Genomic DNA, 12,813 nt, shown 5'->3' with positions numbered 1-12,813 from the left:
ATCGACTGGCCACGAGCCAGCTTCACTGCCCAACACCATGAAAGCCGCTCCGCTGCTCGTGTCCTGGCACGACGACAACAGCCCCATCTACTCTGCACACTTCGAAGCTCAGGGCAAAGGAAGACTGGCAACTGCAGGTGGGGATTGCAACGTACGGGTAGGTGGCAGTAACAGAAGTAGCTCGATGGAGATGATAATGGCTGACTGGAGCTTCAGATCTGGAGCGTCGAGAGCAATGGGGAGGAACGAAAAGTGACCTACTTGTCCACCCTGAAGAAACACACGCAAGCTGTCAACGTAGTGCGGTGGTGCCCTCGCGGTATGCAATGTCCTCTCCACCAGCATTGAATGCGACTAAATCTCGACAGGTGAACTGCTTGCCTCGGCCGGTGACGATGGCAACGTCCTTCTCTGGACCCCCGCCGATAATCCAGCATATGCTTCGGCATTCGGCGATGATGCGCAAGAGGATGTTGAACATTGGCGGGTCAAGACGATGTGCAGGTCAAATACTGGCTCAGAGATATACGACCTGGCTTGGTCGCCAGACGGCTTGTTTTTCATCACGGGGAGCATGGACAATGTTGCACGAATTTACAATGCCTCAACAGGTAAGCAAGCATGGCAGTACAGCCATGCAGGTTTCGAAGCTGACATGACGCAGGACAAACTGTTCGCCAGATCGCGGAGCACAACCACTATGTGCAAGGCGTCGCATGGGATCCGCTGAACGAATATGTTGCAACGCAATCTTCTGACAGATCGATTCACATCTACACTTTGAAGACGAAAGATGGCCAATTTTCGCTCAGCCAGCACAACAAGGTCACCAAAATGGACCTGCCAGGAGGACGACGCATCTCTTCCAGCAGTCCTGCACCTCCTGACTTTGGTGGTCACCGAGCGTCGTTCGTGCAAGACTTGGTGGCAGAAGCCATTGGCTCACCAAAACCCTCCGCCCCAGGCACGCCACAATCGTTGGCACTTCCGATGAACCCACCACCAACATCCCACAGTCGACGATCTTCTTTCGGGTCTCAATCCGTGCGCAGATCGGTCTCACCTAGCCCATCTATGCCGCTCCCTGCCGTGATGCCTTCGGCTTCACCGAGCTTATCGGGTAGTATTAGCATGGGTTTAGGCGTTCGAAACACCAACATCTACGCGAATGAGACCTTCACCTCATTCTTTCGACGCCTGACGTTCACTCCAGACGGAAGCCTGTTGCTGACACCCGCCGGTCAATTCAAGACGACTCACGCTGCTTCCGATGGCAGCAAGAATACAGATGAAATTATCAATACCGTGTACATCTACACCAGAGCTGGACTGAACAAGCCTCCAGTGGCCTATCTTCCAGGGCACAAGAAGCCGTCTATCGCGGTCAAGTGTTCGCCTGTCCTTTACCAAATTCGGGCCTCAAACGTGGAAACCAAAGAAATCACGATCGATACACGCACCGAAGATGACTTGCCACCCCTGCCAGAACCGGTCATGCCAACAAGAGCTCCGACTTCGCACTCGGCAATGGAACCACCTCCTCTGACCAGTGCACCCTCGCCAGCCCCAAGTGCGGGAACCACGGCAGCATCACCTCGACCGCGCGCCGATTCTGAGTCGACTCCGTCGACACCACTGCCGCCTCCAGGGCCTGTGCCTGCCTTTGGTCTTCCATATCGAGTAGTATACGCTGTTGCTACTCAAGATGCCGTTCACTTGTACGACACGCAACAGCAGAAGCCTCTGTGCGTAGTAAGCAATTTGCATTACGCGACCTTTACAGATTTGAGCTGGTACGTCTCATGTTCGAATTCTACATTTCATTGTGCTGATTGCGATACAGGTCGAGTGACGGGCAAACACTGTTGATGACCTCAACAGACGGCTTCTGCTCAGCACTAACCTTTGCTCCGGGTGAGCTCGGCACCATTTATCAACCCCCTGCAAATGCTGCCAGCACCAGGCCCTCGCCTGCACCCATATCTGTAGCCAGGGCAAACTCTACAGCTTCGACGCCACAACCTACTCCAACTGGTGTGAGTGCTACTGCAACTGCGCAGCCAGCCACGAGCAGCAATGGAACCGCGCTGTCATCTTCAAAGGCCCCTCGTGCCTCGCCGTCACCCTTCACTACGATCACCGGTCATGTTGGTGGACGCCCTGCGAGTCCTGCACGGAGCATGTCACAATCGAGCATAGCGACCGATGCCAGCTTTGCACGAGTACCAGATCAGAACGCGCCACCTGTCATGAACAACCCAACGCCTTCGCTGACTCCGTTGCCATCAATAGCAGCAGCCGGCTCCGGAACCTCAAGCATGCCTCTGTTCACACCTCCGCAAACGCCAGGGCAATCTGCTGCCGCTATGGCTGCAGTGCCACAAGTACCCGCTCCAGTCTCTGGTGTGAAGAGGGAAAGCAATGCGGGCGTGGCACCTGAAGCGGATGAGCAAGGTCGTGAGAAGCGACGACGGATCGCTCCAACGCAAGTCAGTGACGACGTTCCGGCCGTGCCTCCACCACCTCCGCCGGCGCCAAAGGACAGCACAAGTCAATGACATTTGCGATGAAGAGTGCGCATTTATTTTTTTCATGGATTGCAGATTTAGCCAGGCGTTTGGGTGAGATGAATGGAATGTGTAATTTTACTTGTGTGTGTTCAGCACCGAAGCGCGCAGCGGCTGGCCGTCCATGACCCCAGCACAGCGGGAATGGACAGAGAGGATTTCGGCACGAGCGGTAGAACACGCTTGTAAGCAAAGATAGACTTGTAATGATAGTACAGTGACGGACGAAGGACAATGACAGCTGAATGAGTGGTCTCCAAATCGTGCAGGAACTTTTATATTCTCTTTTCTGACCAACTACCACCCCATCCCACGCTCTCCATGTCTCTCCATCACACATTTTCTCCTCATCGCCACCCTCGTTGCCTCAGCAGTCCTCGTTCAAACGGAGAAAACGAAGAACGACTATCAAGTGAATACACCTCACTTCTCACTGCTCACTTTCTACCTCTGCCCAAATTTTTTCGCTAATTTCCTATACCGCTCCGCATCCCTCACACTTCCCCTCATTTTGCCCCTCACTGCGAAGAAATCCCTCAGTTCCAATTGCGTTCCTTCCCGTTCGATGACGTTTTGTGCAGCGGCTTGAACTAAAGCCCCTAAGTCCGCACCGCTAAAGTCCTCACAGCTGTGGGCGAGGGCGGTGAAATCCAGTGAGGTGGTCATATCCATATCTCCATTGCGTGATGCTTCTGAGGTGCCAGGGCTGGATGAGTCGGTAAACGAGGCCGTGAAAAACGTCGGAGAGAGTGGTTTGTCTTTCAATAATGCGCGAAGGATGTCTTCTCGCTCCTCGGGGCCGGGTAAGTCGACGAAAAGTTGGGTACCGAGACGGCCTGGACGAAGCATTGCGTCGTCGATCATGTCGGGACGATTTGTGGCGGCGATGATGTAGATTCCCATTCTGGTGTCCAGGCCATCGAGCTCAGTAAGCAGGGTATTGACCACGCGAGCGGAAGCTTCGCTGCCAGAATCTGTGTCGCGTTTTGGAACGAGAGCGTCAAGTTCGTCGAAAAAGATGACGCAAGGGAGTGAGGAGCGGGCACGAGAGAAGACTCGTCGGACGGCGGCTTCGGATTCTCCAACGAATTTGTTAAGGAGTTCGGGGCCTTTGATCGAGATGAAGTTGGCGTGGGATTCGGCTGCAGCGGCTTTGGCGAGGAGAGTCTTGCCGCAGCCCGGTGGACCCCAGAGGAGGACGCCCGAGGAGGGCGAGATGTTGAGGGCTGTGTAGAGGTGAGGCTTGGCGATGGGGTGGACGATATTGCGGATGAGCTCCTTGCGGACGGCTTGGAGGGCGCCAATATCTTTCCAGGAGACGGTAGGGACTGTAGTGAAGCCTTCGCGCTTGGATGAGGGCGTGATGCCTGGCAGAACTGAGAGGAAGTCGGTCATGGTGAGAGTGATAGTCTCGAAGCCAGCAGGGCGGGGAAGCGTTCGCGCCTGGGACCGGGCGACGAGGCGGCGGAATTGAACGATCTCGGAGCGGTTAGAAGGAGTGTGCGGCAGCTGCAACTCCGCGGCTTGTTGTTGCAAAGCGCCCATAAGGCGCTCCATCTGGTGAGCCCCGGCCTTTCCAACCAAATCGTGTAAATCGGCGCCAACAAAGCCTGCCGTGAGTTTCGCCAATTGTTGGAAATCGATATTGGAGGTTGGCATCTTGCGTGTCTGTGTCTCGAGAATGCGCTGGCGAACTTCCTCGTTTGGAACTCCTGTACTGACTGTTAGCTTCTCTGTCCGCTAAAAAGATCGTGCGGGCAGCCTGGGCCGGTAGTGGTTGGCGTGGTCGTCGTGCATATTCAGAGACATTTGCCAGTCTAAGCTCTGACTCTGTTCTGCTACCAAAACCCCTTTGGCCCTTGTCTTGACCTCCACCACCATTGCTATGCGCCGTCGCGCAGAAGCATACTCGTAAAAGCATGAACTCACCTATGTTGATCTCTGTCCCAAATCGTCCGCCTCTTCGTAGCGCTGGGTCAATGCTGTCCGGGCGATTCGTCGCAGCCAGTACCACCACAGGCTTCTCTCCCTCCCGGTTCAGCTCGTCAATACTAACGAGCAATTGTGCTACTATTCGCTTCTCCATTTGGCTCTGACTGGAATCCCGCTTCGGTGTGATGGCATCAATTTCGTCGATGAAGATCAGGCAGGGTGCATTCTTCTTGGCCTCTTCAAAGCGATCTCGGATCCCCTTTTCTGATTCACCGCTCATGCCAGACACGATCGAAGGGCCCAATATCTCGACAAAAGGGACTCCCATCTCAGCAGCGACCGCCCGCACGAGCATTGTTTTACCGCATCCTGGGGGGCCATGAAGGAGAATGCCTTTGGGTAATGGAATGTGAGCTTCTCGGAATTCCTCATAAAAGCACATTGGTGCCATCAATGTCCTGTTCAACTGGTCGATGACCTCCTTCATACCGCCGATATCCTCTAAACTCACGTCGGACGGCGGCTCAATATTCGTCTGTGGCTTCGAGTCGTCATTGCCGCGTTTCTGGCGCTTCGGCAGAGCTTCGCCATTGGCTTTGCGTCTCTTGCTGAGCGATTCGTCTGCCGTTGTCTGTGGTGGGCTTGGTGGGCGCGCTGGTGCCAAGTTCTGTCGGAGACTGCGGTTCATGAGATCTGCTTGGCCGTCGTTCTCCGGAATCGCGTCTTCAACAATCGCGTCTGAGTCAACTTCGTCGCCTTGGTCGACGCCAATAAAATCGAGAACGCGCTCGATACTGGCGTGGAGAGTCTTTTTCGGTCGTCGCTTGAGTGAAGAATTTGATCTTTGCAAGGCGTTGTAAAGGTCGCCAGTTGTTGGTGGTATGCCGTCTGATAGTAACTTTTGAATCTAATCGATAAGATAAGTAGTTGTCTCTGTAGACATTTGGACAGAAGAATAGAGGGCATTCCAGCTCTCGTTGCCTCGCAGCTGGTTCGCAATCCAGAGAAGACGAGAATTCCCGGAGAATACCAGTGAGCAATTTCACTTACCACGGTGTGTATCTCGCTATCCAGAGCGCCCTGCAAGCGAACGGCCATGGCCTCTCTGTTGATCTAAAAGATTGCGAGGCGTTGAAGATGCCCGAGTGAAGTCGAGGAAATTTAGCGGATTGTCGGAGTTCGGCTTCAGCAAAATCTCGAGGCAACCGCAGATCAGCACTTTCCTCCGTCTCACTGCAACAGCTGCTTACATCCTCGCCGACAAAGTAATGGAAAAGTGACTCACAGTTGCCTTCACATTTTGCCTTGTCCATACGCAGCGTCTGCCGTCTGGCTCGCATAATTGCAATACCACGGCACGGAGTTCGCTTAGGTTCGCTATCGATCTTATCTTTCGCGTGCCGACCGGCCCATGACGTTTCGACGCCCGCCAAGCACGCGAGCAAGATGCATGTGATCGCGCCTCGAGTACTCCCCAACATGTCTATCCTCACACCCAGGCACGCGCATATGATCGCGTGAAATGGGCAATTCGAGCAGCAAGAACAAAATCTCTGATCAGGACAGGTGAGGTCTGGCGAACAGCATAGCTCCCTTGCGACCCATCATGCTGAACGGAAGACATTCAGAGCCATCCTCGACCTGAAGATCCAACGCGACAAGCTCCAGCAATACCAGAAACGTATCACGACCGTTACGAATCGCGAGACGGAAATTGCGAAGGAATGTCTTCGGAATGGGAATAAGCAGAAAGCGTTGCTTGCTTTGAGGAGGAAGAAGTACCAAGAGTCGTTGTTGTCGAAGACAGACCAACAATTGGCACAACTGCAGGCTCTGACGAGCGATGTGGAATTTGCACTCGTGCAAAAGGATGTGCTGTTCGGGCTGCAGCAGGGCACGGCGGTGCTGAAAGAAATCAACAAGGAGATTGGTGGGCTAGATAAGGTGGAGATGATTCTGAGTGAGAGTGAGGAAGCAAGAGCATACCAAGAGGTCAGTGAACGTCGCCGTAAGTATGTGGAGAAGCAATGGCTGATGATTGGAAACAGGAAGTCAGCGAAATGCTCGCGGGCAAGATGTCCAACGAAGATGAGGATGCTGTGGAGGATGAATTGGAGGCCATGGAAAGAGAGCAAAGGCAAGCACAAGGAGTTCCTAGCATGCCAGATGCTCCAAAGGTCACTGCTGGCGAGCTTCCCGATGCTCCAGTTGAATCACCTGAGGAGCGGGCAAGGGCGAGAAGGCTGGCGAGAGCAGCAAGGGAGAAGAGTGAGGCCATACCAGCATGACTTCAGTTGCGATTTGGTGAGGCAGGCATCTTTCGTCGTTGAGCGAGGCGTTGGTGGCGCCGGAGGAGCATTAGTTAGTGCATACGATAACCATGATAGAACCTATCAAATCAAGAATCGTGAACTACTGAACAGATGGTGTCGGGAGATAGCTGCTAGACTCTGCGAATATTCTACCCAACAGCATAGGTCTCCATCGAATTCGGCTCAGATTCAAATGAGTCCGCAGAGTCTTCTGGTACACACAAAAGCCATCCAATAGTGAAGCTCACTTGAGTCACCTTGATCCAAGCCTGAGGCGTCGACTTCCTGCATGACTCACGCACACATGCGTCGATCTCCACATGACTCAGCTAGCGCGCTTGCACTATAAGAAAGTCTTTTCTCCCCCCCCCCCCCCCCCCCCCCCCCCCACAACTCAGATTGCGTTTTTGCTAGTTGAAAACTATCAACTGACTGCTCCAGTTGGCTCCGGTCGGCTGGGAATTTTTGGCAAACCATCTTCATCATCAGCAATGTTGTTGACTTTTCATCACGGCGTCGGTCGCGCTCGCGACTGGCGCGTGGAGAAGAACTCTTCACAACGCCGCCTGGTCCTCTCACGTCGATTTGCGAAACGAACTGCTGTCAAGCAATGCTCTGGTCAGCCACTCTGCTGTCTGAAACCTGAAGGATTGTAATCGCTGTGCTTTGCGGGTTGCTATGCCCGGTATGCCGCCACGTCAGTTGGTTCCCCTCACTTCTGTCTCTTCTATCGTTCAATTGTGTCTACATTCTCATCTGTGTCAGCACGCGCGACTATAGCTGGAACCGGCCGCGACAGCCTTCTTCCACGATGGCCCAGGACACTTCGAGTCATGCCGAACTCATGGCAAAGATGTATCACGAGGTGACCATAGACGCGGCAAAGGACATCAGACTGCTCGATCTGTTGCCTGGATCGTGGGACAGCGAGCTGCAAGGCACGCTTCGAGTATCCAATCTGCCCGAAACCGCTCGAGAGCGGTTCAAATTTGATAATACCTTCAACGACTCATGAGAAGAGCTACCGCACCCGTCCGGCAACTGATCAAGTCTCTGGATGTGAGGAAGCTAAATACGAGGCTCTGTCATACGTCTGGGGAAACAGCACAAAAGGCAGGACCATTCGCATCAATCAGCACTATGTCTTGCCAATCACAGACAACCTTTTCGATGCGCTCCGTCGATTACGTTACAAGCATGCGATTCGGACGTTGTGGGTGGACGCTCTGTGCATACAGCAGTCCAACGTCCCCGAGAGATCGCAGCAGGTAGCGAGAATGGGTGACATATACCATGGTGCGGAAATGGTGAATGTCTGGCTCGGGGAGTCCAGTCGAGCTACGAATCGGCATCTGATGGGACTGATGCCGCGGACGGCTTATCTCCCTCGCTCGAGCATGCGGGCTGGACTACTCTCTCCACTCGTCTGGTGGATTGATGGCAAAAACGGCGAGCTCGTGTCGATGTTTGACTGTATGTTCGTTTCGTAGAGAGACGATTATGTTGGCAGGTAAGCAGTCAGAGTGAGACCGCTAAGGAAGTGTGTGCAGGAAAGCCCCAAGGCCAGTGACGAAGCGCCCCTTCGCGAAATAGCACCCAGCTGGGTGGGCAGTTTCGCTCTCAGGCCGGACTTCCCCGGAATCTGTGCTGTAGAGAAACTCGAACAAACCGCATGTATCATAATGTTCTTCACGACTGGTCCATGCCGCTGACACACAGCAGCAGCAAGGCGACAGGGTGGCGCTATGCGACAACTCGTTCGTCACAGCAAAGCGATACTTGGCAGCTGAGTTTCGACATGTCGTACCTCCTGGAAACGCGACTGCTATCCGCAGCTCGCTAATCTTTGTCCTGGTGACAAGGACCTTCCCACGTGCCAGTCGCCAGGAACAACATCGCAATGAAAAGCCGTGAAACATCGTTACACTTATCCACCGGTGCTTAAAGGACGGATGGCGTTGTGCGAAGCAACATGTTGGTGGGTGACACGAACCCTGCAAGACGTGTACAAGGCATTGCAGGTAGATGGTCAGCTCCAGCCTCATGTTCATGCCGTGTAACCTTCACAGATCTTGTAGCTGCACGTTCATGGATAAGTAAGGGTGCCTCGTCTCATCCCACCATAATCCGACACTTTTCTCACCCCCAGACTGCCCCCTGCTGTGTCTCAATCTACATCAGGCATGGCCGAAGGCTCTATCTACGAGGAAGATGCAGACAATTTCGAAAGAGCGAGTTCAATCGCACTTTCACTCCTTGGGCGCCGAGGCACTGTAGACACGTCTTCAAGTCTGCCACGTATGGAACAATATACCCAAAACGTCACTGATGGGGCAGACAAATCTGATCAGAATGCTAGAAGTTTCCGTGCATGCTGAGAGCCGTCACGCGATAGAAACGTCAGACGAGGATCGTTTACTTCCGCACGACCAGCAGCCAAGCCTTCCTTTAGATGTAAAGGCCCAACCATGGACGCCGATCGCTCTGAGGCCGGCGTCACTATACGCCCTTGCCTCGTTATACGTGACACTAGCCATGGGTCTTATCGTCTTGGTGGTGGTCGATCATAAGAAACAAGGGCTTGCAACATCGAGAGAGGGTCTGCACTATTTATGGACTTACGGTCCAACTCTAGGTATCAATCAACTCTCGGTAGAGTGGCGCGTGCGTTTGCTAATCGCTAGACAGTCCTTTCCGTGCTTGCCACTTTCTGGAACCACATTGACTATCGCACCAGACAATTGCTTCCTTGGTCGATTTTGAGGAAAGGCCCAACTCCTGCCTCTGACACTTTGCTCATAGACTATACTTCCGCGTCGGATGCGATTGTCCTCTGGGAATGTATCAAGGCACGCCAATTCCCCGTTCTGATCACGACAACGACGACCTGGCTGCTTAAGTTGCTGATTGTCCTTTCTACCAGCTTGTTGTCACTCCAGAGGGAGAACGTGACGCTGGAAGGTACTAATCTGACTTCTACCGATCACTTTGACAACTCCAGTTGGGCTGAAACCAGACTTCAATCGCTAGCCCCTTTATTCGCCTATGGGCATACAAAGTGGGAGTTAGAGTATCCTGCTGGTACTTCATCGTTTCTCGCTATACCAACCTTTAAGGTTGCAAGGCAGGATCAGAGTATGTTCACAAGTAACGAGTTGGCGATTGGTATAGCGCTGTTCGCCTGCTGACGACCAAGCTCAGGGATGAGTACGGACACTGTCGACACCACGGTCGATTCTCTGCAAGTATCCCTGGATAGCTGCCAAGAGGCCTCTGTCAGGCATAACAGAAACGGCACACAAATCCATACCGATACGTGTGGCTCACATCAATTGAATAACACTCGTCCGTTCTTCCATAGTGTATCCGTCCGAGTGTTTGGAGTGGCCTGCGGTGAAAACGACAGCAAGGACCATGTGGGGATCTTTCTCATCACAGACAATCGACAACATGCCTTCTTGGCCAACGGAAGTGAGAATCCTGACAATATCGGGCCGGTCAAACCCATGGTATGGGTCTGCGAGGTCGCTTTGAGCTTTGCTCCCGCAGCCGTAAAGCTTGATATGACTGGAAACATTGTACACGGCGAACAGCTGCATTCGTCTAAAGACACTCCATTGGTTTCGGCGGAGAGCATGATTGACCGAGTGTTGGGCTCTACTCAGAATGTCGGTGAACAGCTTTGGTATCTGGCCGATGACGACCAAAGCATCCTGACCGACTTCAACGTGAGCCAATACAACAGCGATCAGTTCTTCTTGCTCTATCTGGTCACGTACAAACCCAAGGATCTTGATGAGTTGTCCGTCTCAGAGACCTTCCTGGCGGACATGAAATCATTGTTCAGTGTCGTGGCTGCACAAACTGCTAAACAGAATCTCATGACCCCGGGCGAGATTCGGTTGAAAGGAACCTTGCACACGGTAGGACTGCGTATACGCGTACAGTCCTTCTCAGTGTATTGGATAGTTGGTATCTTGGTTGTCCTGTCCGTGTCGGCCATTGCATTGAGCATGTTGGTACCACAAGGCTCGACGCACTGCGATCCAGGTCCAATCTTCGGCCAGGCTGCTATACTGGCGCGGAGTCCAGATCTACAGAGGGTTTTAAACAAGACCGGCATGTATTCCATTCCGGAGCTTCGTCAGCTACTAGAGGTACAGATATGCGAGGTCAAGCCCGGCAACCACCGCATGCCTGCAATCGAGCTCCACAAAATCGTGCCACGCATGCCGACTTCGAACCTGAAGAGAAAGCTATCTCCCTGGTGGGTTCCATGGTCGTTGTCGGTTTGGGCAAGGTTGATATTCGTAGCGGGAGTGCTAACCGTCATGATCTCTTTAGAGGCATCTTATGCTAGGTCAGTACAGAAGACAGGTCTTGCAGACATCGACCACCCTACAAGCACGAGATATGCCTGGCGCTTGGTTCCAGGCACAGTCATGCTTGGTGTGTCGACCCTCTTGAGTGTGATAGCTGCGGACTCGAAACTAGTCTTGCCATATCATGAATTACGGCAGACCTCCGCAAGCACAATGTCAACAATCAGAGGAGACCATCGGTCCAGATTCGCCGTGGCTATACTTTGGCTGGCCCTCAAAGATCGACACTGGCCCATTTTAGCTGTGGTTCTGGGCGCAACTGCGGCATTCCCCTTGACGATTGTCTCAAGTGGTCTGTTTACGTCACATACGTACAACTCCACTGATTCGGTCACGTACGATCTCAAGGTACTATATAACTTCACGAATCCTGGTTCGACTTGGGATCCACAAGCGGTGGGCAAGAAAGCTTTTGACCTGGCGCTGTTGCAGTCAAGAAATATGAGCTACCCGCCGTGGATTTTCGGAGAATATCTCCTTCCCCGCATCAGCATTAGTCCAGCTTTTCGAGACGCTTTCAGCAACGATTCTCTTGCACCCGGATCAATCTTGGAACTCGAGGGTCTGGCTTGGAAAGCGTCTGCCGCTTGCGAGCTGGTGGCTTCTGAGAGTGTCTCCGTCAAGGATGTTGGACCGCTCGGTATAACCAGTGCACACAATATAAGTGCCACATTTCCTCATGCGTGCAGTAACGGTGATCAGTCTTTCGGATTTGCGGAAACAACTTTCGTACATAACTGGACGTCTGGGGAAGTCGTTCAGCTATGGAAGGATTCTTGGAATGACAGACGTGTGCCGTATACAATGTTATTGTATGGCAAGACACCCGAGAACCTCGAAAGTGGAATTTCCGACCTGAACGTCATGCTGTGCTGTTCTCGAATGCACATATATGATGTTATGAGCATCTTTGAAGTGCCTTCCCTGGACATTGTAGACGTCAAGGCGCATGAAGGGAGAGCGCGGGAGGTAAGAGAAGTTGGCGTAGACAGGATTTACACCGCGATGACCGAAGCCATCCGGACAATGTGGAGCGACGACGAAAACACATTGCCTCCGTTCTTCTCCGCAGCACTGTCGCAGTATCCCGATACGACTCTGGACGACCTCATGGCAAGAGATAATAGCTCCATGCTTGCTGATGCCGCCTCGAAGATCTGGTCCCTGGCCTTTCCTCCCATGACAGACATGCTCTCCAGGGTTGATTGGAACGATCATATTAGCTTCCTCCCAGGAACGGTACTAGGAACAATCTACCAGCCGGACCGTACAAGGCTCGTCCAGAATGCCGTCTCAACTTATATCCTTACGGCCCTCCTCGGCTTTATCGTAGCCTGCGTAGCCGTGTTATTCTAGACGATAAGCATTAAGAAAACATTGCCTAAAAACCCGAGTAGCGTCGCAGCGGCATTTAGTCTCCTAGCCGGCTCAGGCTTGTTATAGGAGCGCGCTGTTCTGCTTAGTAATAATCGCTATAAACGTACAGAGGAGGAGCAAGATGCTCTACTAGGAGGCGTCCTTAGTCTCGGTTAGTTCGAGGATGTCGACGGCTTAGGCAAGAGTTTTCGTATTAATTTCGATAAGCAGGCATAAGCTTTATATTAGCTTATGCGTACACTT

General features: G+C 52.9%; 4 protein-coding genes across 4 annotated transcripts; 3 read left to right on the top strand and 1 right to left on the bottom strand.

Annotated features, from left to right (window-relative positions):
* Nucleotides 1-37: 37 nt before the first annotated feature.
* On the top strand, nt 38-2,558 carry CKM354_000278400 (uncharacterized protein; the record flags this gene model as incomplete). Its single annotated transcript, XM_044797950.1, has 5 exons — nt 38-157; nt 217-319; nt 369-611; nt 665-1,793; nt 1,844-2,558. The coding sequence occupies 5 exons, from the start codon at nt 38-40 to the stop codon at nt 2,556-2,558; spliced, it is 2,310 nt and encodes a 769-aa protein (XP_044653885.1).
* Nucleotides 2,559-3,011: 453 nt separating this feature from the next.
* On the bottom strand, nt 3,012-5,597 carry CKM354_000278300 (uncharacterized protein; the record flags this gene model as incomplete). The annotated part of the gene is made up of 3 exons (XM_044797949.1): nt 3,012-4,279; nt 4,497-5,406; nt 5,550-5,597. The coding sequence occupies 3 exons, from the start codon at nt 5,595-5,597 to the stop codon at nt 3,012-3,014; spliced, it is 2,226 nt and encodes a 741-aa protein (XP_044653884.1).
* Nucleotides 5,598-6,021: 424 nt separating this feature from the next.
* On the top strand, nt 6,022-6,787 carry CKM354_000278200 (ESCRT-III subunit protein VPS20; the record flags this gene model as incomplete). The annotated part of the gene is made up of 3 exons (XM_044797948.1): nt 6,022-6,065; nt 6,128-6,491; nt 6,548-6,787. The coding sequence occupies 3 exons, from the start codon at nt 6,022-6,024 to the stop codon at nt 6,785-6,787; spliced, it is 648 nt and encodes a 215-aa protein (XP_044653883.1).
* Nucleotides 6,788-9,163: 2,376 nt separating this feature from the next.
* On the top strand, nt 9,164-12,549 carry CKM354_000278100 (uncharacterized protein; the record flags this gene model as incomplete). Its single annotated transcript, XM_044797947.1, has 3 exons — nt 9,164-9,446; nt 9,500-9,946; nt 10,013-12,549. 3 exons carry the CDS (start codon nt 9,164-9,166, stop codon nt 12,547-12,549), a joined length of 3,267 nt encoding a protein of 1,088 aa, XP_044653882.1.
* Nucleotides 12,550-12,813: the final 264 nt, after the last annotated feature.

This window comes from Cercospora kikuchii (genome assembly GCF_019650295.1).
Source record: "Cercospora kikuchii DNA, contig_00002, whole genome shotgun sequence".
Taxonomy (NCBI): Eukaryota; Fungi; Ascomycota; class Dothideomycetes; order Mycosphaerellales; family Mycosphaerellaceae; genus Cercospora; species Cercospora kikuchii.
Note: the sequence above shows the minus strand (reverse complement) of the source record. Positions and strands in the feature narration are given on the sequence as shown.